The 23,058-nt window shown below is 47.6% G+C and overlaps 1 protein-coding gene across 1 annotated transcript in view; it reads left to right on the top strand.

The window, feature by feature from the left end:
• The first annotated feature begins 2,868 nt into the window (after positions 1–2,868).
• LOC127065840 (nephrin-like) overlaps positions 2,869–23,058 on the top strand; it is a 72,711-nt gene continuing 52,521 nt past the window's right edge. The window contains exon 1 of the mRNA XM_050998728.1: positions 2,869–4,176. Coding sequence (XP_050854685.1) covers positions 4,053–4,176 — 124 coding nt within the window. The 5' untranslated portion in view covers positions 2,869–4,052. The remainder of the gene's footprint in view (positions 4,177–23,058) is intronic.

Raw genomic sequence — 23,058 nt, 5'->3', positions numbered from 1 at the left:
AACCGTCCGTCGTTCCGTTACGTTTAACCATAGGTGAATAAAAGTGGCGTTATTATTTTCACTTTATCGGAGTGTACGACGGAGAGTGGCGGCGAGAGAGCGAGCGACGGACGGAAGGTGCCTTTAAGCTGTCCGACATCCCGTTCAACGTGGATACCGGCACGTGGCACGCGTCACGAGCACCTACGAGCGAAAAGAAAGGCAAAGACGAAGCGAGGTAGAACCTTTCTCTATGTTCCGCGTCTTCATAAATTTAAAGACGCGTCAAATATAAAATGTAACGATTTCGGAAATTTATTCCTTTCGATGGCACGTGCTCCCTCGGGTTTCCGCGATATTACATCTGCCAGTGATATTTATCGAGAGTCGGTTTTCTATTTACGTACAACGAAATAAACGAGCTCCTCCCTCTCTCCCTACCTCCGTCCTTTTTCTTTCATCAAATGGATACTGCGCTGGGTGCAAACTTTACCGGTCATCTTCTTACGGCAAATCGTTGCTAAAGTTCTTTCCCTGTCCAAAGTATAAAATAAGTACTTTGTTCTTGCGATCCCCGCTGCAGTCATTCCGTAGCGTAAATATAAGCAGCTTTTTCATTTTCAAGCGTTATAAATATTTCATCGAATTTTTTGTTTCGTAAGAGAGGTGGATAAACTTATAAAATATTAGAAAAGCGGGCCAAGAGATAAACGTGCACGCGCGCGTGCGAGATAAAGCAGGCCGTTGTGAAAAATGTTAAAACGACCGAAAGATCTCTCTTACGAGTAGGATTCCCTTGGAAATAGATATTTTCTTTTTTTCTAGTTCTCTCGGAGCGAGTTCGAATAACGCGGCTGGCTAATAGTCGCGGCATCGAAGCTCATTCTTTAGCGTTTATTCTCGTATAAAAAAGTCCCGTGGCACCTCGGCTCTCGAGTCAGCCCTCAAAGATTATAGAATACGTCGTTTCGGTCGAAAATTATAGAATACGTCGGCCGGAGAAAGGAAGACGCGACCTCGTCGAAAAGTTTAGACGATTTAGGAGAGAGAAAAAATGTAAACGACCGAATTGCCCGCCCGCCCGTTTCAAATCCCTCTCATATTTGTAGATAAGAAATGAGCTATTCTCTCATTTTTCTTTCTCGGTCGTCGTTAAGGACGGAAAGATTAGCATCGGTCCGTAAGTATCGCACGTACGATCGAGCCGTAGATCTTGTACGTTGCTTACGGTTATCGCTTTACCCAGCCGAGCACAGGTAGGCGTGTACCGTCGCACCCTCTTCGCTCTTATGAATAATGCCTAGGATATATCTCCGTCGTGGAACGTAGGAAGCTCGCGTTAACTTTGATATTTTTCCCAAACACGAATTTATCACGAAGCATAAAAGGACAGCGAGCTATCCCTTTGAATAACGCAAAACTCGAGTTCGACTCGTGTCCGAGTTAACGCGCGAGCCGTCCAACTGGCGAACGGCCAGATCTTCTTTTTCTCTCACGTCCATGCTTCGTCGTTTATCGAACGATTAACGAACTCGTCCTTACGGAGGTAAGGCACGAGGTGCGTGGCTCTCCTATCCGAGGACCTCGTTCCTTCGAAGGAACGAAAATACAGAGCGAAGATATGGACCGTAGAGCGTTGAATCGAGTTACGGTATAATATCCCTGATATCGGGGAACGCCTGTATCTACAAATTTCTTCCTTCGAAAAAAGAGTGGCCGGTTCTCTCTCCTTCGTATCCGCCAAACTCACGACCTATGAATATCCGACTACCTTCTAATACGATTTTTCCTTGCCTCTTCTCCGATCCCCATTACTCCCGTTTACTCTCGTTTACCGATTCCTCCTTCCTCGTCTTTCTCTCTTCTTTTCTTTTTTTCAAAAAGTTCCTCTATCGGGATCTAGTAATAGAACAGCGTCATCGATTCGATGCAAATTTTGCAAGAACGGAGAAAACGAGTCTCCGTGATAACGCGCGGAACGTAATACTCGCGATAATTACGACGTACATTCAATTTCTTGGAACTTCATCGTTCTCGTAGTCGGCTTCGTTCGCGAGATTATTGCACGCGTTGATCGGTGTTACACGAGATTGCTCTGGAATATTTTCTGATTAACTCTTGTCCGGTCTCGTTTCTCCGTCACGACGCGCGATACACCGATACCGACGAGAGCAAGAAGAGCGATGAAAAAAGAAGACTCGAGAGGCAAAAGAGTTGATCTTCGAAAAAAGAATTAAAATACGAATCAAATGGAGAAAAAAGGAAAGAATCGATTCGAGAAGCCAAGTAAAAAAAGAGAGATGGAATGCTTTGTAAGAGTCACCCGATAGTATCTTTTTTTATTCTCTTCGAAAAACAATCTAGCAACCTGTCTTCTCTTTCTCTCTCTCTCCCTTTTCCTCTCGTAGGAAGTGCATGCGTGACAAAGACATATCTACTCGAAATCGGTCGGCTTTAACGCGGAAACGCGAAATAAACGAGCCTGTAAAAATCTGAATCCAAAAAAGAAATACATGAAAGGTGGATGAGCTAGGAGAGCAGCACGAGCTTTCATATCGCTCTTTGCGTTAAATTGCATTCCTACGGACGACGACTTGACTGACGTTGCCAAAGGTATTCAACCGCGAGTCACCCGAGTATTTACTTTTAATATGAGAAACAATGTCTCTCGAATTTTCGCTAATAAAAGCGTACTCTTTCGACCGGATCAAGCACGAACGTCCTTGGAGTTTTCGATAAACGAGGAAAGATGTCGAAGAAGAGGGGGAGAAAGCTTTGTTTCGCCGGGCGCGTGTAAGAAGTTGCTCGGAGGCGCGTTACGCGAGGAAAACCATAGAGGTCGAGTATGAAGAGGAAGAAAGATACGGGGAAGAGAAAGAGAGAGAGAGAGAGAGAGAACAAGGGTCGTTCGTCGCGTTCAATACGCATGCGAGGTAAAGCGTGTGCGCGGGCGCGTACAACGCGGGAGGCCACTTTTCGATCGACGTAGCTCGCCACGACGACGACGACGACGACGACGTCGACGACGACGACGACGACGACGACGACGACGACAACGACAACGACGACGACGACGACGACGACGACGACGACGACGTCGACGACGACGACGACGACGACGACAAATACGACGAGAAAGAGAACGACGTGGACGTCGAGGAGCAAGAACAAGAACAAGAAGAAGAAGAAGAAGGCGAGAAGGAAGAGGTGGAAGAGAAGAAGAAAAGGAAGGGGAAGGAGAAGAAAGAGGATCCACGAGGAGAACGCTGCTGATACTGCGGCCGGCGCCAGTGGCGTTAGTAGGGGTGCTGCTACCGGCGGTAGTGGTGGTGGTGGTAGTGGCGGTTAAACCGTTGGTGGGGGTGGCGGCGGCAGGTGAGCGCATCGCGGTGTGCGCCGTGCACACGACTCCGTTCGCTTCTGACAATACGCTCTCGCGAAGCGTGTACGTGCGCAGGAGAGTATACGTGTGTGTGCTTCGAGGGAGAGAGAGAGGGAGACAAGGAAATCTCGCCGACGGCGAGTGGCGCGCATTACGTCGTTGTCGTTCGAGTACCGCTACGTTTTCGCTCCATCGCTCGGCGGCTGCGTGCGAAAGAAAAGAGAGAAAGATAAATACAGCGGACGAAACTTGCGTGCGTAGAAAAGAAATTCGAGCGATCGGCTCTTTGGGAGGGAGGGAGGAGGGAAAGGGTCGAGAGAGAGAGAGAGAGAGAGAGAGAGAGAGAGAGAGGAGGGAGAGGGAGAGGATAACAGTGCGTATCGTGCGTGTGTTTTTCGTTTCTCGAGAGAGCCGAGAGCAAAGAGAAAACGTGTCTAGGTCGGTGAAACGGGGAAGAATAAAGAAACTTCGGCGTGTTCGCGAGTTGTTTCTTCGTTCTCCTTTGGAGAAAGTGTCTCCCGTGAAAAGTTTTGTCTACCGCGAAATGAACGAAAGGTGCGCGCTGCTTAACGGAGGTGATGGTGATTTCGTTTGAAAGGAAAAACTAGAACGAGAATGTGCGGTGGAATCTCGTTTCACGATTACGATCGGTTGCTATGATCGAGCCGCGAAAGGTTAACGTCGAACGATCATGGTTTACCCGAGGCTGCACGTCGGGAGGAGTCTACGATCGAACGCAAACACGAGATACCTCAACGTCCTGATCGTGCCGCTCTTCCCGCTCTGGATTATAGGCGCGTTCTGCGTCAAAGACAGTAAGTGGATCCTCGTATCGTATCGAAACAAGATTTTCCTTTTCTCTTTTGTCATTGGATTTTCGGCAAAGTGCCCCGAGTAGTAAATTGGTTCCTAACGCACCATCGAGCTTGACTCCGCCGTAAAAGGGTCCGTCCCTAATCCCTATCGCTTTCCCGCGAGAGAAGCGCGAAATACACAGGTGGATACGGTATAGAGTCTGGTGCGTCGGATAGTAATATTTTAACACCCACGGATCAAAGCCATCTCGCTCGTCTTTGACGGAGGTGTCAACGGACGCTTTCGAAGCTAACCGACGGTAGAAGCGCGTTTACATCGATGAAACGTCCTTCTAATCGCCTCCTTTGCCGACATACCTCCACGCCGACTATGTCGTTAGGTTCCCTAACACTATTCTCTATGGAAAATCATCTCCTTCCCCTCCAAACGGATCACCGAGACACGCGTTACCGTTCTTATTTATTAACGAAATGGCTCGTCGCAAAGGGAGCGATTTCTCTTCCTCTCTTTTCCTTCTTTTACCTTCTTTGCGCCAGACGATTTTAAATCATCGGCGGAACGAGGAAAAAGAGTCTCGGCCACGATGTAAGAAAGCCGTGGAAATAAATGCGCGATCGTTCATCCTTGTCGACTACGACGAGACCGACTTGATGTATAAAAGATAGTCGGCGCTCGGTTCCGAGATAAAAAGATCGTATGCGACGACGAGGACGCGTCGGTCGACGCGTAAAAGCGCCCTTTCTACGCGAAACTCGGCCGGGAGTCTGTAATTTGTTGACGAAATTGCATAGACCGGAATATGGTCAACGGTGCTCTCTAATCTCCCAGGAACTGCATTAGCTCGACCAGCAAATCGATAGCAAATAGATCCAGAGAGAGAGAGAGAGAGAAGACGCGATCCGGAACGACACTGGAGAAGTTTATTAAGCAGGCGTTACAACGGGAATTAACATTTTTTCCGATATCTTTGGATCAACGCCTCGGATTACTAATAACGTTCTTTAACGAGGAAACGTTAGTGCCTCTTTAGACGCCAGTCGAAAAGCGGAAAAGGAAAATTCTCGCGCTCTACTAAAATTACGAAGATAATATTCGTTTCGGTCCGAGGCTTAATGGCTCTTACACGTCGATGAAAATCTTAACGAACTTCCACCGTCGTTAGGATCGAGCGAAAAATTCGTTCCAAGTGGATTACGCCGAAAGATTATGGCGGGACAGACAGGCCTTCTTTGATTTTACTCTCGCGTAGAAACGCGGCGAAGAATGGAATAAGAGCGAGAGACATCGAGAGCAAATAAAACGCAAAGGCTTCGAGAAACATTTATCGGCCGAAATATACGGGTGGTAAATGTTTCTCCAAACTTACCCGGGTTCTCGTCTCGCTACATTTTAATAACCTTCGAAAAGTATCTTTACGAGTAAACTTTTTAAAAGGCTTAGAACTAGAGTTCGAGTTCCTAAATTCTTTTGAAAGTCGTCGAAGCTCTTGTCCCGAACTTGAAATCGAAGGAGAATGGAAAATACTCGGCAAGATCGCAAAGCGGCGGCAAGTTCTTCCTTTCGAACGAAACTGCACGAATGCTTCTTTAAAACGACGATATCGATCTCTTCTCCTCCAAGACTTTTTCTTGGAGTCTTAAAAAATAATTTTCTCGGTTTGTTCTCGCTTACAAACCTCGTTACAAATCCCGTTCCGCTGTATCAGAAAATAAGAGAGACAGAGAGAGAGAGAAATCTATCGAGCCGATAACAAAATTGCCTGGCAAAAAAGGAAGCGGCGGAGCGCTTTGATCGAATTAAGAAAGTTGGCAAAGTTATCGAGGTAAGAGCGCTCGCGAACAATAGCGCAATTTTATTAAACAATCTAGCCGTAAGAAAAACTTGCTTCCAATCTCGAGGATGGCGGCCTGCTCAAGAAGCGATAATTCATTTGAGGCAGTCGGCGGATAGAGACGCGCGGAGAAGATCGACGAGATTAGACGGTCGGTTTATCAGCGTGAAACTTGCCGGATCTCGGGAGATCGTTCCTTCGACAAACAGATTCCAATCTAACGAACCCATCCGTCCGTCCATCCATCCATCCATCCGTCCGTCCGTCCGTCCGTCCGAACGAACGAACGATCGAACGAACGAACGAACTACTCGAGGTCCCTGTGCCTATCAAAGCGAAGTCTCGCGCGACTCTCCGAGTAAATCGAGTACGGTGCGTCCGAGGAACGAGCCCTGTAACGCTCGAACGATCGATCGATCGATCGACGCGATCGTTTCATCGGCCGTTGGGTCGCGATACTTTCAATCCCCGATTCATGGAATTTTAAAAGCCGCTATCACGGCTCGTCGCGAAGAGAGTAGACGCGAAAAGGTAGATATCGGGTTCGACGCGTTTCCAAAGTCATCTCCGAGACAAAGTTCGATCGATCGAAGGCGGATACGCGCGAGCGTGCGCGAACCCACGCGACGCGATTCCTCTCCAGTTATACACGCGCACGTACAAACGTTCGGGCAAATTTCTAACGCTCGTATTATGCGTCCGAACGTCGCTCGACGCGTTCGCAACACGCAAGACAAGTTCGATTGATTTTTGAAAGTCGTTTAAGCGTCGCACCGAGTCTTCGCGCTTATTACCATTTTTCCTACGGAGAATTCGAGCACGTTCACTTTTTTCCCCTTTACGGCATGCTTATTCCTTGCAATTATACGAGGCTACGTTTTAATCGGCAATTTCGAAATTCATTCCCCTTTCTTTCTAATTCTACGCGATACTCGCGGCGTTGTACCGTGCGACCGTTTCATTAACATGCTAATTTATGCGAGCGCGCCGCCGCTTCCCGTTTCCCGTACCTTCCACACTCGTCCGCTTATTCCCCGACAACCGAATTTCTATTATATAGTTGTATCTACCTCGTGTCGTATAACCGCACGATATCTGTTCGCTCCAATAGATTCCCATTGAGAAAATATTTTATTAGCTACCTCTATCGATTATACCATTTCATTAGCTACCTCGTCTCCGTGTCCATTGGCATCGAAATCGCGAGCGCGTGTCAGCGCGAGTCGAAGAACGACTCGTCCGCGCGAGTTTTCCGCACGCGTTCTCTCGTTCGACCCAGAGATCCTATCGGACGACCCTCCGAAGAATTTCCCTCGTCCCTCCTCGCCAGCTCTTGTCTCGCGTGGCATCTTTAAAAAAAACCTTTTAGCTAAAAGTACTATTAACCGAGAGACACGAATAAAGACTTAAATTATTACCGCGTCCACGACATCACCATTCTTAATTTAACGCGCCGAGTGCCGTCAAGCGTTGAATATTACAAGCCTGGCTGAGTTCCAAACCCTGTGGCTTTGCAGAATTAGTGCTACGTCTAACGGGGGTAGATCGCGACGATGAGGTATCCATTTTCGATGAGACAGTTGCCACCGTCGTTGCGCGTATCCACCTAAACCCGACATCGCCATTATTAGAAGATGGAGGAAAGGTAGAAATGGAAAGGAAAGAAGTGCAACGGACGGGGAGAAAGGGGGAAGTCATTGCGTTCTTATCGCTCTTTCATTCCTGCGTTCGTTCGTTCCTCGCTGCCTTCCTTCCTTCCTTCCTTCCTTCCTTCCTTCCTTCCTTGCTTCCTCCTTTCCTTTGACACGAAAAAAAAATCTCTTTACGCTTGCACGCACACCTCTCTCGTCGTTATTTCTTCGTTATTATTCGTCCGCTCCAGTTACTTAAAGGCTCGAGAGTAGTACAAGGAACGCGAACTATCTCGCGTAACAATACCACCCTCGACGCCCTACCCCTCGCCTCGATTTACTCGTTCCGATTTACCAACCTCGAGAATCCTCGCGTTCGGCCACCCTCGTTCTCTCTCGCGCGACCCATTACTCGCCTTATTTTTCCGAGTTTAACACCGTTTCTACGAGCATTATTCGTCGTTCTTATTTATCGCTCCTTACTACTTTCTATGCGATTTTACTTTTCGATCTTATTTCGATCTTACTTTGAATAAGAAAATAAATAGGAAAAAAGAAAAGGGGAAAAGGATTCGCTTATTCGTCGAGGACCCTTGGAAGGTAGGTACGAAGAACGTCCTATATAGTTTTCGTAGTTACACGCCGATAAGCGATAGGCCGATGGTAGACGTAGTGCCATTCACCGTGAAACGTCTCGAGATCTCGATCACGCAAATTGCTTCCTTCGGTTCCCCTTTCTTTCTCCATCCGCCGATAACGAGATTTCAAGATTTTCTCGGGTCAATGGCTAATAGCCGACGGAATAATTCACAATGGTCCTCTAACGAAGAACATTTCGCGAATAGACGTCGCCGCGGGGGGAATTCTATCGACGATGAGACCCTCTAAGCGTTATTGTACGCGGCGTTAATCCGGAACGGTCGTTCGCGAATCTCGTACTCGTTACGGCCCTTTTAAGGGCGAGAGAGAGGGTGGGAGGGAGGATACAACGCCCTACTTATTTCCATCGCGAAACTCGCTTCGGCAAGCGCTTCTCCGACGTTTCACGATGCTCCGCGCGTTCCTCCATCGGCCAAGTTTACCTATATCTCGCGCGCAACCAACAACCGAACGAGATATTCCCTCCTCCAGCGTGCCTTGGGAAGAAGAAAAGCTCGATGGAGGACAATGCGCCCAGGGCATCGATAATCTCCGGCATCGGTATTACTCTCTCAGATCTACTTGCGCCACGTACGCAACGTAATGACCCGGCCCATCAAGCGCTAATCTTGCCGATCTTCATATCCTGCAAGTACTCTTGAACTCGGGCTAAGTACGAGAGGTGCTTACTCGGCTCCTGGCGACGCTATCCACGATCGCGTTACACGTCGCAGCGACAGCCCGTACCCGCTCGACGTTAATTCTCGAGAGTCCTTTCGCGTGTCTTACAAAGAGACGGAGACACCGACGTAAATTACGTTCAAGATGGATGACGCGATTCGAACGCTATCCGAGAAGACGAAAGATGCTCCGATGTCGTCGAGGCTACTCGATCCTGCACGATTTCAAACAGGCAAATTAGAGAGAATGAAAGAGAGAACCGTGTTCGCGTTACAAACTCCTTTTTCACGAAATTCCGATAAATAATGAAAACGTGATCAGCGTAAATCGAGCCACGGAGAGACTTCCTAACGAGCGTTTCACCGCGAACTAAACTCGCGAGCTTTAATGCGCCCCAAGTGTTGGTCGACGTCGTCGCAAAAGTTAGCGCTGCGCGCGTAAGCAGTGCCAGCTAAACCGTTACCACCGTCCTCTTCCCAGAATTCCGCTCCTCCGCCAACCCTTTCGGACCTTCCGCCCCTCTCGTCCTTCGTACTCGTGGCGCGTTAACGAGCCAACCCTACTTTCGATGGAAACCGGATTACTCCACGCTCGAATGCTCCCACTCCCTTTTCTCTTTCGCGTTGTCGCGCACCGAGTTTCATTCGACGGCCGGTCGACTGGTTTTCTACGAGCGAATTTGCTCGATCGCAAAGTTGACCGCGGATTCCTACGTGGCAAAGGTCGCTGGCGAACTGTATGCGCGCGAGTATCATCGAGAAACGAAGATGGTGTTCGTTGCGCGATATCTCAAATTTATCACGAACCGCGAGTCCATCGCGTATACGGCGGAACTCCTGGCAAAGTCATTTTTTCATTCAAACGACGTATCGCGTAAAGGAAAGAAAAGAAAGTGGGAGCGAAAGACGAAGTCGAAACGTCGCTGAAACTTGGACTTTAAGCCGCGAACGCTACCTCGAGTATTTCAAAGCGAAATGCAAACTCGAGAGCAAACTACTCGGAGATCGCTCGCGCACTCCTTGCGTATTCCCGTACCCGTGGTTATTGTTCGAAGCTTATCTTTGAAACGCGGTACGACGGAATTACTAGCTGCTTTTAAGCGTCGCGAGACGCTTCGTTATTTCGAATAAAAACTGTATTAACGTCACGCGCGTCTGAGCTACCCCCGATTCGATATCAAAGCCGAGCGAAGCCTCGATACCCACTCCGTCGGAACTTTGCCAAGGCGAATGGAAACTAACACGGGATAACGAATGAACGATTTCGCCGAACGAAAGACGGGATATAATTTCTAATTTGGTGCGTCTCTCTGGTGGTGGGGGTTCGGAGAGAAAGAAAGTAATCCTTTCGTCCCACCTAGCTCTTATCTCCGGAGCCAACGGATACGAGGAATAGACGGCTTTTATCCTTCCAGCTCGTACCTTTGGCGAAATATTAGAAACCCCGGGAAAAAGTCGTACCGGTACATATTCCCGGGTAAAAAAGTACACGAGCGCGGAGTTCCTTACTCCGTAGCTAAACGCATGATTTATTTCCCTAGACGTAGCCGCGATTCACAGTGCAAATACCTTCGAGTTCCGCGCGCACCTCCTCGGTTCGCTCCGCGAAAAGGTCAAATACGATCGTAACTCAGAGGTAGGCGGGAAGCGAAAAAGGGGCAAAAGGACGTTCGCGCGCTCGACTACGCCTGCCTGCCGTTTAATGTCGCGACAACACGGACTTTAACCTATAAACGCTTCGCGAGTAAGTGCCGTTTATGTGTGCGTACTTACGACCCGTTAATGCGACGAACGTTCTATGACGGCAAAGCACGGAAACATATTCTCTCCACCCTTGACTGTTATCCACCTCGTGTCACTAGCTTTTTCCTCTCTTTACGCTAGTTTGTATCCAAAAATCCCAACTACGATTCGTTTAATTCATTTTGCGGCTCTTTTGCTCCCTCTCTCTCACCTCGAGTTAACAAAAAAATCTCCATGTTCCTGCGCGGGCGAATTTGCATGAAGCGGAAAAATAGCTAGGACGCAACTTGGAAGGATTTCGAAGAAAAATCGAAAAGATAACGAGTCGCGTCGTACAACTAATTAGGCGATTAGAACCGTCCCTCCTCAAATCCACTCTTCGAGCTCGCTGCGTCTTGGAAACTCGCATCAAACTTCGCCTTTGCGAAGAACATTAATCTTAGTTTCGAGTAACGTACCCTCGTACGTACGGTCGTCCCGTCTCGTCTTCCATCTCGGACGTTCGCCTAGCGTCAATTACGTTTTATCGCTGTAAATTCATTCCCGCGCGGAAAAGTACATATGTACGCAGATATATACGTACGTAAGAGAAAACGTGGGAGAAAATCGATTCTTCGATTCCAAAGAGTTTGCACGCGACTCGCGAGGAGAGCCTTTTATCGGAAGAGCAAACGAGACGATTTACATGCCTTTCACGAGGGATAACACGGAAGTAGGCGATGAAAGGGAAGGGTACCCAACGAGCGGGTTTCCTCGCGGCTCGTAAAAGAGTCAAGTCTGTCGCTCTACTGATTCATCGTTCCTTCGTTATCGTATGCTGCGTCAGGCGAAACTGGCTCAGCGTAATAAAAAATTCTGCGTCGCCGAAAACTATCGGAGAGACGGACAGATGGACGGACGGACGGACGGACGGACGGACGGAGAGAGAGAGAGAGAGAGAGTGGACACGGCAAGAGGAGGTCAAGCTTCGCAAGCTTGAAAAAGAAAGAAGAGAAGAAAGTGCAAGCTACGGCACCGTCGAGGACGCACTTGTGGCGTCGTAACGACGTCCTTCTCGAGCAAAAATGGGGAAAAAGGCACGTTCGGCCATATCGCCATTTAGACATTAGCCGTCTTCTTCCTCCTCTTCTCTTTCTCGTTTTAATGGAGATTATTAAATTCAGTCGTACGCCGCGGATGAGATTAAGATAGGGATGGAATAACGCGTTACAAAGATGAGCGCGCTTTTCTCCGTTTTACGGCTCTAGTCTGTACGTTGAGTTGCATCGTATCGGCCATCGGGTCTGCGTATGCTTCACGACTCCTCTCGTCGAGACTCGGTTCTCCCCTCGTCTATCAATTACAAACAACGGCACTTGTAATTCCGCTCGGTCGCAAGATCATAAACGTTTTACGGTGACGACCCGGAGTAGCCCGGATTGCACACCGGTGACCCTTTCTACGTGCACGCGTACAGTGCGGCGCGCTGCCCGCGGAGAAAAAATATTTAATAATAATCAATGCTTGCAACAAACAGCGAACGCTTCGCAAGCGCATCCATCGACCTACGTCGATCGAGATGAAAATTATTATCGATAATTACTCTGGTATCTTGAAGCAATGAAATTTATTCGCGAGAAAGAATCTAACGCGAGACAGTGACGCGTTAGCGCGCGAGTTACCTCGACGATTACGGAAGTGACGGGTTGCGGTATACGCGGCGAACCGCTCGCCGTCGCTAACAGCGCTCGGCGCAAATCGTTCTCGATGGCGAATATCGCGAATGCTTTGCAACGACGCTCGGATATGTATATGCGACCTCGCTTACGCTCTTACTCGAAAGAGCGTACTAATTTACTTTTACAAACTTTTCGAAAGAATCTTAACGAGTAGAGAATTTTCAGGGAGGAACGAAAGAAACGAAATGCGTAAACGAAGATAAACGAGTAACGAAAAGTCAAATGTCAATCGGATTTCTCTCCGTTTTCACTCGAATTTCTCCAATGGATACGAGTTGCTCTCGCTTTTACGAATACGCGCGTTGATCTTTTGATACTGTAGGACTCACCTCCATAGAACGTATTAGAACTGGTATACGTACGTGTAACCTATATGTATCGGTCGCGCGAAATCGTCCGTTTGCGCTATCCCCTTTCCCCGGTCGAGCTTTTAGCTTATTTGACTCTTTCACGGGGACACGATGACGGCAACGACGTCGATGACGACGACGGCGACGACGACGACGGGAAACGAGCGCGTAACGGTCCACGGCATATCTCTCGTGCATTCGCAAAGTACGTTAAATGGGAGAACGAGCATCCGAATCGATACGTTCCGATTCGCATTCGCTTTGGTTTTAGCATTAATTCGCATTAGGTAGTTCTACTCGGGCTCGGATGAGATCGTAATAGTTTCTCCGTAGATCGAACGACTAATATTTCTTTTGTTTTCCGCATCCAGGAATATATTTACAGATTTCTATTTGGCTCGAGATTACGTCGAACGTGTCCGTTTTTAAGCTGCGTTAATTCGTTCTTTCCTACGACGAAAGTTGTCGACATTGTCGCGTATATCGATCTCTCTCTCTCTCTCTCTCTCTCTCTCCTTCGACGACTCGAATTTCGAGGCCGCATCCGAGAGAGTCTGACCTCTTCGACGCTATCCCTAGTAGGATACATAGATGTAAAATCACACGCATACGTTCGATATGCAGTTTCGTATACGCTTCGATAGCTGCCGAACATGAGAGAGAGAGAGAGGAGAGATAGAAAAGATATTCTATCTGAGCGCGCGTTAACTCGCGATTCTCCAGCCGCAGCGGGAATGCTTGGAAATGCTCGAATATTCCAATATACGTATAGCCTACATTCGGCCATTTCTGTCGAATGGAATTGCGTGTCACGCGCGCCTCGTCGAATCAATTTCGAGCTACGGACGAAGCGTCGCTCGAAAAAACGATACTTTTTCATTTCGACTATATTTCTAGATTCGCCTCTATATCTTTCTTCCTGTCGAAGAAACGTGGAATCTATCTTTCGATTCCACGCAACTTGTGTGAAAAATTAGAAACAAATTTTCGAGAGATATCCGCTGCGATTTTCACAGAGTAAGCTTTGGAAATAAATCGGCGGTCCTTTCGATTCGCACGCAACGAACGCAACGACGAGTCTCCGACCGTACCAACTATTCTACGTAGCGTCTAAAGGACAGAGGAGAGGGGAAGAGACGCGTCGACGTTTCCAAAATATTATTCCTCGAGACTCGAGAAATTCTTGTAAAATTAAAAAAAAAATAAAAATATGTAAACTCATTTATCCCGCTCTTGCGAGTATATGTTTTTCTTTGATCCGCAAATTCCGTATAAACATTTATCGTTCCGAAGCGTTTGAGAAGAGTAGAAAGACTTGAAAAAAAAAAAAGAGGAAAAGACGCGTAATTTTCGCACGGACCATAACACGCGATATGTACCGATCGGTCGTCCTTGCTCGAAAAGACAAGAGAGATAGAAAATAAGCATATCTTTTCGAGATATTAAGCCTAAATTACATCGTCGGCTTTTTCGATCCGAACCTATCGGCGACTTAATCGAAAACCCACGTGTCTCATCGTTCTCGTCCGAGACAACCCAATTTCTCCGAGATGAACTCGGTCCCGTGTCCTGGTATCCATCATCCGAGTTTGAAGGAGACTAGGAAAAAAGAATAAAAAAAAAGAAAGAAAAGCTTCGAATGTCGATATCGGATCTACGAGGGCCTGCCTCCCACGGTTACGAGGGTGCATAAACTTTTCTCTTAAAACTATTTACCAAGAGACGGAAAGGAGATGCGGTCGATGAGGTAAGGGGACTTTCCAAGAAAGGAAGTAAGGAAGAAAAAAGGATAGAAAATGTAAAAAAAAAAGAAAGCGAAAGAAGGATCTTCGAGCTGAAATTGTATCGCTTGTGATGCATTACACCGTTATCGTTACAATAACGTCGTTATATCATATACGTTAGTATAATAAATTATCCCAAACCGAAATGATTTTGATACCGTATTTTTAATAAAATCGAAATTCTGTCGACCCTGGTAAACGTTTGACAACGAAAACTGATATTTTTCATTAGCAGAAACATCGATTCCGATGTAGTTCCGTAGTAGTTTTAGCGATACGTTTAAAACCAAAAGAGATAGATCATTAACGTAATTGTAATATTAATATCAAAGAACCGAAATTTTTATCGGTATTGCAATTTCATATCGCGAATATTAATTACGGATATCAATTATCTGTAATGTGAAAAGTAAAAATGTCAGTACTCGAATATCATTGGCCAGAGTTTTTGATCGAAAGTAAACGAAGATGGACAGCGAGAGACGGGAAGGCATCGAAATGAAACACACGATTTCACGAGAAGAGGTTATCCTCTGTGAAAGCGGATACGAGGTGGAAAGGTGGATGAAGCGCAGGGGTGGATAAGGTTGGAATAAAAAGATCATACGGAAAGAATTATGGAAATAAAGCACGGGCTTGGGAGTAGCTCGGGGCGCTTCCCGTCTTCTCCCTCCTCCCTCTCTCTCTCTCTCTCGCTGCCCCTGCAGAAAGAACTGGATGCTGCAGTTTGTATGCAAGTTGCACACAACTTGCGCGAACCGCTACGAACGTATCGACGCTTAGACGTTCGTCGTAGCCGCAACGAGTACCGTGTCAAGCGGCAACCGCCACTACTACCCGTTTACACCGCTCTTTTTATTCCTACCTTTCGTCGAACTTTGAAACTTTATAATTGCTATGCGGTTACGCTACGGGGAACATGGGTATCTACATTTTTTACCATTCGTTTATAAGGAAGAGAAACGTAAAGAGACAAGGACATTTGAGATATTCTAGTAGTTTTCGTCGAAAAAAGACCTTATTTCTTCTCGTTTCGAATCGTCGTCCATCGTCGCCGCAGTAAAATACGCTTCTCCTAATTACCTCCGTTATTTCCGTCGAAATGCCTCGACGAGGAGGATATCGTTTCGCATCTCTCGTCGCTTCGAATACGACGAAATTACGGAAATCGTCGTAAGAGAATAGAAAAAATTCCATGCAGTACCGTTCCGATCTCCTCGGCGATCTCTATTTCGGTATGTTTACCGTTCCACGTCGAGAATCCAACTACCGATTGTTTACACTTTATGAATAGCTAGCTACGCGGGACGAGGCTTTACGTACATAAACAATCCCGTGATATTATTCCATAGCTTTCCTAATGGCGTCTCTCGTAGCCGCGAAACGTTCGAATTTATCGACCACGGACGTCGTCCAAAGAGCGAAAAACGCATTTGAGAATTTCACAGAATTCTCCGCAGAATTCTCCACAAAAGCCGCACGGGTCGGCCGCACTCGTATCGGTTCCCGGTGTTTCTCAAAAGCGAAATCTCGATTCGTCGAAATATCAAGGGTCGAAGGAAACGCATCGAAGGCGGAGCGTTTTCGTGAAAAATCCAAATCGCTAGGTTAGAGAAGTCGATGGCCGACGAAAAAACGTAGCGAGTGAATAAATTATGGAAATAAAGCACGGCTCGGTGGTCAGCGATTTTCGCTCGGAAAGAAGTCGAACGATGCGCTTCCAAGCGGAGAGGAAAGCGAGAGAGAGAGAGAGAGAGAGAGAGAGAGAGAGAGAGAGAGAGAAAGCTATTGTAACCAATGCAGGCAGAGTTCGACGTAGCACAGGCATAGGCCGTGTACCTCCGCAATTAATATCGTCCGTGTTCTCTGTTCACCGCTACCACCGCGTCTATATCCACTATTTGATAACGCTCTGAATAATGGCTTTATTAAGCTTCGAAACGGAATGCGATTTATTCCAGTCGGTTTATCAATTAAATCCGTTCGATTGAAAAATACTGAATTAATTCGACGGAAAGAGACTGTCACGCGAGGAACGGAAATCGACAACCTGTAGATGTCGGCGTACCGGTAGGTGCACGCACCTCTTCCTCTTGGTGCGATTCCACGCTCGTTAAACGCATCCTGTTGACCTTTGAGATTCCCTATGTTGCGCGGAGCGCGATCGTACGATCAAAAGGGAATTTACGTCCCTACGAATTTTTCACGAGTGTCGGAAATGTTTCACGATCGTGTCGCGACGTCAAAAGGCTCTCGTTCTTTTTCCTCCTTTTTCTTTTCAACATCCTCTTACGTAATATTTAGCGTCTTAGTTCCGACGAAATTGGCTTTGCAAATCGTATTGGCATCCGGTGAGTGAAGTTATTAAAGCCTAAGTAAAATATAAGCCAAACGAGTAGAGTTGAAAACCGCGACGAGACCGACCAAAAGGTTCGGCGAAAGCCACCAACTAACTCGTCCATTAACGCGCGAATAGACTCGGACGTGGTTGTGGACGTGAACGCGAACTTACGTGCCTCAACTTCCTCATCGGTGGTTGGAAAATCAGTTCGAGAGTCGAGGACGTCTAACTCTTGAATTCAAACGGGATAAACAAAGAAGGAGAAATAAGTTTTCCTACGAATCGATAGCTCGGGCATTAGCCATCTTTTTCGTTCGGTGGTCTCCGAAACGCACGTGTTCGTTCGCAGTAAATCGAGGTTGCGCGCAAATACCAACGCTGGAAGAAGATTGAGAGAGAGAGAGAGAGAGAGAGCGGAGTCGAGCTCGTATATCACTCGAAGAACGAAGGTAAGAAGGCGTACCACTCGAGGATCAAGGGGTGGCTGCCTCCTGGCCAGCAGATACTCCGAATTCTAAATGCCACGGTAGAGCTTCGCGACGATAACCGAATCGAAAATACCTCGGAGAGGTGCGAATGGTATAGAGGGGGAAGGAGAGAGAGAGATAGGAAGAGAGAGCAGCAAATATACGATGCACATGCGGGTCTATGCATCCGGAGAAATTCAAAGTCGGGCTAACGATCTCTGAAAGCCATATTTCACGGTCCTTACTTATGTACTTTCGAAAAGTATCGAGTATCCGATCGCGCATCAGCCCTCTATAGATTTTCCCTTTAAACCATCTATCCGTTCCGCGATAATTTTTTTCTTTCGATGCTTCGCCATACGGGCCTCCGTTGTATTCGATTTTGTATCGATTTAACCTATTATTTCTCGGATGTTTCCTTACGTAACGAATTGGACGAAACGATATCAACGAGTGAAACTTTTAACCGGCGAATAAAAAGTTTCGATAAACATTGAGTTTACTTGCGTTCGGATATGAAGACGATGTTCATCGGACCGGTAAAAAGAGCTCTCGTCCGTATCTCATCCGTATTTTCCAACTTTTATTATTAGCTATTTGAAAGCTTCCTTCTAGCATCCCACGCTCATTCCCTTCCGGCCTTCTAAATGCTCCGTTTACCTGCGAGATATACCTTTTCCAAGGTGATCGTTTATACCTACCGCTTATAAATACCAAAGCGTTTCGTTCGATTTCGCTCGGTACTTCCGACGGTATAACGAGTTGTGCGTTTATGCGGCTTTAATCAGAAATCGTTATAGCGTTTTGCTCGAGTGTCGCGGTTTAACGAATAAATAAAGATAACGGTGGACGGATACGATGCGGGGAATAATAACGCGTTGCTCGATAACGCGCCTTTCATCCCCATTCAAAATGCAACGCTTTGCTTCGCCTCTTTTCTTCTTCTTTTTTTCCTTCGAATGTCGCTGGAGCAACTAAATAAGAAAAAGGCAAAAGGGAAGTGGAAGAACGATTTATTTCATCCCGAATAAATACTATCTCGTCGAGAGCCCCGAGCACGGCTTTACAGATATCAACTTTTCTCTAGGAAAGATCATCGACGTAAGGGTGATTATTTTCATATTTCATATTTGGTTAACGATTAAACTTTAGCTCGCTTATAATAAAAATGCTCGCCTCTACCTACGTTCGGTCATTTAACTTTTTCCATTACATCGAGAGAACTCAACGGCGTGCTCTACGAATCCCTTTCTCTTTTCCAACCTCTAGTAGCCTGGTGCTACTTTCCGTAACGCGCCTCTCCTTCCTTCCTTCCTGCCTTCCTTCCTTCGTTCATTTCTTTGGTCGCTATCTACACGCGTTCCTCATCCTACTTTCTTCATCCTACTTCTCGTGCTTTGCCAGAATCACTTCGAGGCTCCAATTACAGAGAAACATCGCGCGGCCGAGAACAAACAACGACGGGTGGTGGATTAAGGATTTCCCAACGGCGAGAGTAACACTCTTCGATCCTACCGCTGCTACCACTACTACCGGAGGAGTTCTCTTGTCGAATTTCGTCCGGAAAGAAAGCCGGTTATAATCGAAAATCTTCTATATCGTCCGTCTCCATCCCCTTTCGAAGGCGAGAGTAAAGCGAATCGCGATAGCGTCGATACGTTCTCGGTTACTCTCGATTATAGATCCGCTTCTAATTATCTCTGGAGCACTCAAACGATCGAACGATTCCATCGTTCGCTGTGGCGCACTCTCGATGATAATTAACGGGAAATTAGGCGATCGCGGATTTAACTCGAAGGATCGATCGAACCACCTGTGCGTACGGTGTTTCGCCGCGTCCCGTCCGACGCAAAGTTTCCGCTTTTCAAAGGTTCCTTCTTTTTTCGTCCTTTTCGTTTTGACGCCTGCGCGAGCTCCAAAGGGACGAAACGTCGTAACGCCGGGGAAGAAGACTCGTTTACGAACGCATTTTCGAGAAAATCGAGTTAATTAACCAACGCTTTTAACTCCGAGTCGGCTTTCCGCCTATCCTTCGTTTCTAAACTTTTGATTTCGTCGTCACCGTCGACTCTCATTAACCTAATTCTCCTGCTAATATTCGACGAGTACCCGCTGACATTCGACGAATCCTTATTGGTTTAATCGCTCGACCGACCAAGTCCTCAAGTCGCGTCAAAGTCAAAAATCGCTTGTTACAAGATTGAAAAAGTCGTCGTACGAAGTACCGCGACACGGCCTCGATCCTTCTCCCCGAGAGTCGAAGGAGAGTACCGTCGCGGTGCCACGTCGTCGTCTCTTCGACCGAGAGGGACGGTTTCCTTCGCGACCTCCGCGCGTCCCGAACGAGGATAAAAAGAGGAGAGACGGGGAAACGAGTTCGTTCCGACACGGTCGGACCGCTTCGTCGTCGATCGACTCCTCTCGATCTCGATTCCGGTCTATACCGATCTCGAGATAGAATCGAAAGCTACTTCGCCGCTGCTTACCACGCCATTAGTCGTTCGCTTCAACGTTTTAACGTTTTAACGTTTCAACGTTTGGCCAAATACGTGTAACGAGCGTTTACGTAAATTACCAAATGCGATAAGCGAGCGTCGCGTAAAAATCGTAAATTTTGTTTCGTAACATATATTATCTATGCGTTAATACGGTACGAACTGATAATGCGCACTAACTGTTATCATAATGACGTATGCATATGTATACGCTCCATACGTTGATCCCACTCTCCCTCGCGCCATCTCCTGCTTATACACGCGGCGGACGCATACACGTACGCGAACGGGGATACGCTTCGTCGATCGGAATATTTCCAGAGCGCGCGCGCGCGACGAATCGCGAACGAGGAGCGCTCGATGCCATCCGAGGAGCATAACGCGTCGCGTCGGGATCAAACGAAAGAAAGCCGTGGAAATTTCCAACGGAATCGTCCAGGTTTTTTACCACACGAAACGGATCCGTTGCTTCCTCTCGCACTTTGGTCGCGACGCCCGAAAAAAGCGAGCGCCGAACGAATTTCTCGAGAACGCCCGAGGATATTTCGTCGATGGCATTTGCACGAGCGAATCGCGTTGCGAGTTCGCGTATCGCACGTACGCCAAAGCGTTTTCGATTATTCCGAACGACGCGACGCCCAAAAATTCTACTTCCGAAGCGTCGATTCGTCGGTGAATTCGTTAGCACGAAATAGAACCGAGAGAGTCCGTTTTCTCTCTCGTTCCTCTTCGTCCCTCCCCCTTCCTTCCGTATGCATTTCGAATACCCGTCGAATACCCGTCGAAAATAGTCCGTAAAGCTTTGTTAAAGCGAATCGCTCCTCGTCCCAAGGCATTCGTTACGCTCTCGTCGCTTCGGGACGATCCAGCGAGATGCGGGATACCGGGAAGATCGCGAACGCGAGTCAAAGGTCATCGGCCCGTCGTTGCAACGTAAACGGTGGAGCGACGTAGCGCCGACGCGAGGACTCGGCGGAACGTAGCGAAAGATGGTGGATAAAGTGTGGCGGCGGTGGCGGCGCCGGGGGGAGGGCTGGGTCCGTTGCAACCATCAAGCGTTATTCGCCAACGCAGCGCTCGACGAAACGACCTTTCCGCCTAATGAACAAATTCTATTAATGTCCGTATTAATATCCCTATTCCGTGACCGAATGGATTACGATCGAACTCGATTTCCACGGGATGGAATGGAAATAGGATAGAATAAGAGCGTGCACGCAATTCGATAGTTTTGCGTTATGCGCAAATGGGAAAAGTTTTGGAGGGTTCGCGAGGAAATGCAGCGTCGCGAGGAGCCATGCGCTCGACGCGGCTTTGACGGCCCTTGGATATCGATTAAAGATCGTTAAACCGAAGATCGCTTTCGTTGACGCAGGGCGATCGATTAAACCGAGTCGAGGGAACGTACGATCGAAAGCGCGTCGAAGGTCCTAACGTCGAGATAATTACGTATTGCGTTCTCTCTGTAAACGTTTGCCAATCTCCCTCTCGATAATCGCCGTTCGCGCGTAGCGACTGCGAATTCGATGAAAATCTTGATAGCGCTTAATTAATTGATTTTCCCACGCCACGTATCGGGCGAACGACGATAAGCTCCGCGCTACGAGAAGAAGCTCTACGGTGGGAGGGGGAAGGGAGGAAGGAGGGGGGAGCCGGTAAACGGCTATTAAAATTTAACGTGCCCGATAACACGCGACAACGACGAGAAATATCTCACCGGCGAACGATACGGAATGGGAACGAGAGGCGAGAGCTAAAATCGCGTTTATACTCTCGTTCGTTCGACGAGTATGCGCTTTCAGCGTGGAAACTTTGACTCGGCGGAAACTGATCCAACGCGCACCAGCGTGCGCGTATTTTTCACGACCGATTCAACGAACGACAACGCAAGAGAGGCTGTCGAGACGAAAAAGAAAGGGACATCTTCCGTGTTCGCGCACGACAAAAATATTTTTCTTCCCTTTCTTCTACATGAATTTTACATTCGCCGCACCGATCTCCCGTGTTTCTCGTTAGTTTTTCATAAAGGAAATAAAAGAGCTCATTTGTAGCGCCAGAGGAGCGCTACGAGACAAGGATCGAGGCTACTTTCGACGAATGCGAACTTGAAAGAGCCCTTTCCTTTTCGACGACGAACGCGCGCCATTTCATCCTTGCTCTCGTCTCTCTTCGAACGTTTCATCCGGCGAAAGGATACTTCGATCGTCGCGGAGTAGTCTCTCGCGGGGAAAAAAGAGAAGAAAAGAGAGAAAACGTCGGAATGAGTCGAAGAGGAAAGAGTGCGACGGCGAGAGCCTTAGTATCCCGCTTCTCTCTGTCCGTGCAAATGAATATTGCGAAATAATTATAAAATAAATACTCCTCCGCCGGCTAATTCCGGCGAGTCCGCACATTCTTTCCTTCGCGGCCAATTTATCGATACGACGAACCGAGCGGCTTTACGGGTACGAGGCGTCAAGAACACGCGCTTGATCGTTTAATCCGCGAGCGCGCCGTGGCTCGATAGGAAGGTGCCAGAGAAACGTTAGCTTTTGTTCGTTTCTTTTTTCTTCCTTTCTCCCCTCCCGTCTGCCCCGCCCTCCCAAATTAATCGACAGTACGAGGAGAGGCAAGGAATCCATTCGCGAGGAAACGAAAGTAAACAAACTTTTTGATTCGAAAATGAGAGAGATACGTTATAAAGAAATTCACAAAAAGCCGGTAAAAATGAAAAGCAAGCGTCCGAATGAAACGTAGCTCGAGAAAGTAGAAGCCGCGCGCGGAGAACGCAACGCGGAACAAAATTACACGCTATCCAGGTATTTACAATAGTTTCATTTTACGGACGCCGCCTATCGCTCACTCGGTTTAGTACTCGAGGGCGGCGAATAACGGGCACGTTGCCACGGCGAGTCCACCCCACCTTTGCTCGCCGGCACACCCGTGGTAACGCAGCGTGAGCCAGCCGCATCGAACGAGCAAAATTTTGTTGCCCGGCTTAACAATTACGCGATCAGTTACGCGATTCCTCCCGTGGGATCGGCCGTGCGGTGGACAACGAAATCCATTGGTAACTCGATCATTGATCGATTTTACGCACCGACCGTACCTACTAACGCCTTTATCCACTTTTTCTCTCTTTCTCGCTGAGAAGCGTGATTGTCGAAACACCAACGGTGTTTGGAACGAACCGATTCGTTTTTATACAACACGAACGATATCG

The sequence above is a fragment of the Vespula vulgaris genome, chromosome 8 (assembly GCF_905475345.1).
Source record: "Vespula vulgaris chromosome 8, iyVesVulg1.1, whole genome shotgun sequence".
Classification (NCBI taxonomy): Eukaryota; Metazoa; Arthropoda; class Insecta; order Hymenoptera; family Vespidae; genus Vespula; species Vespula vulgaris.
This window is presented reverse-complemented; position numbering and strand designations above follow the sequence as displayed.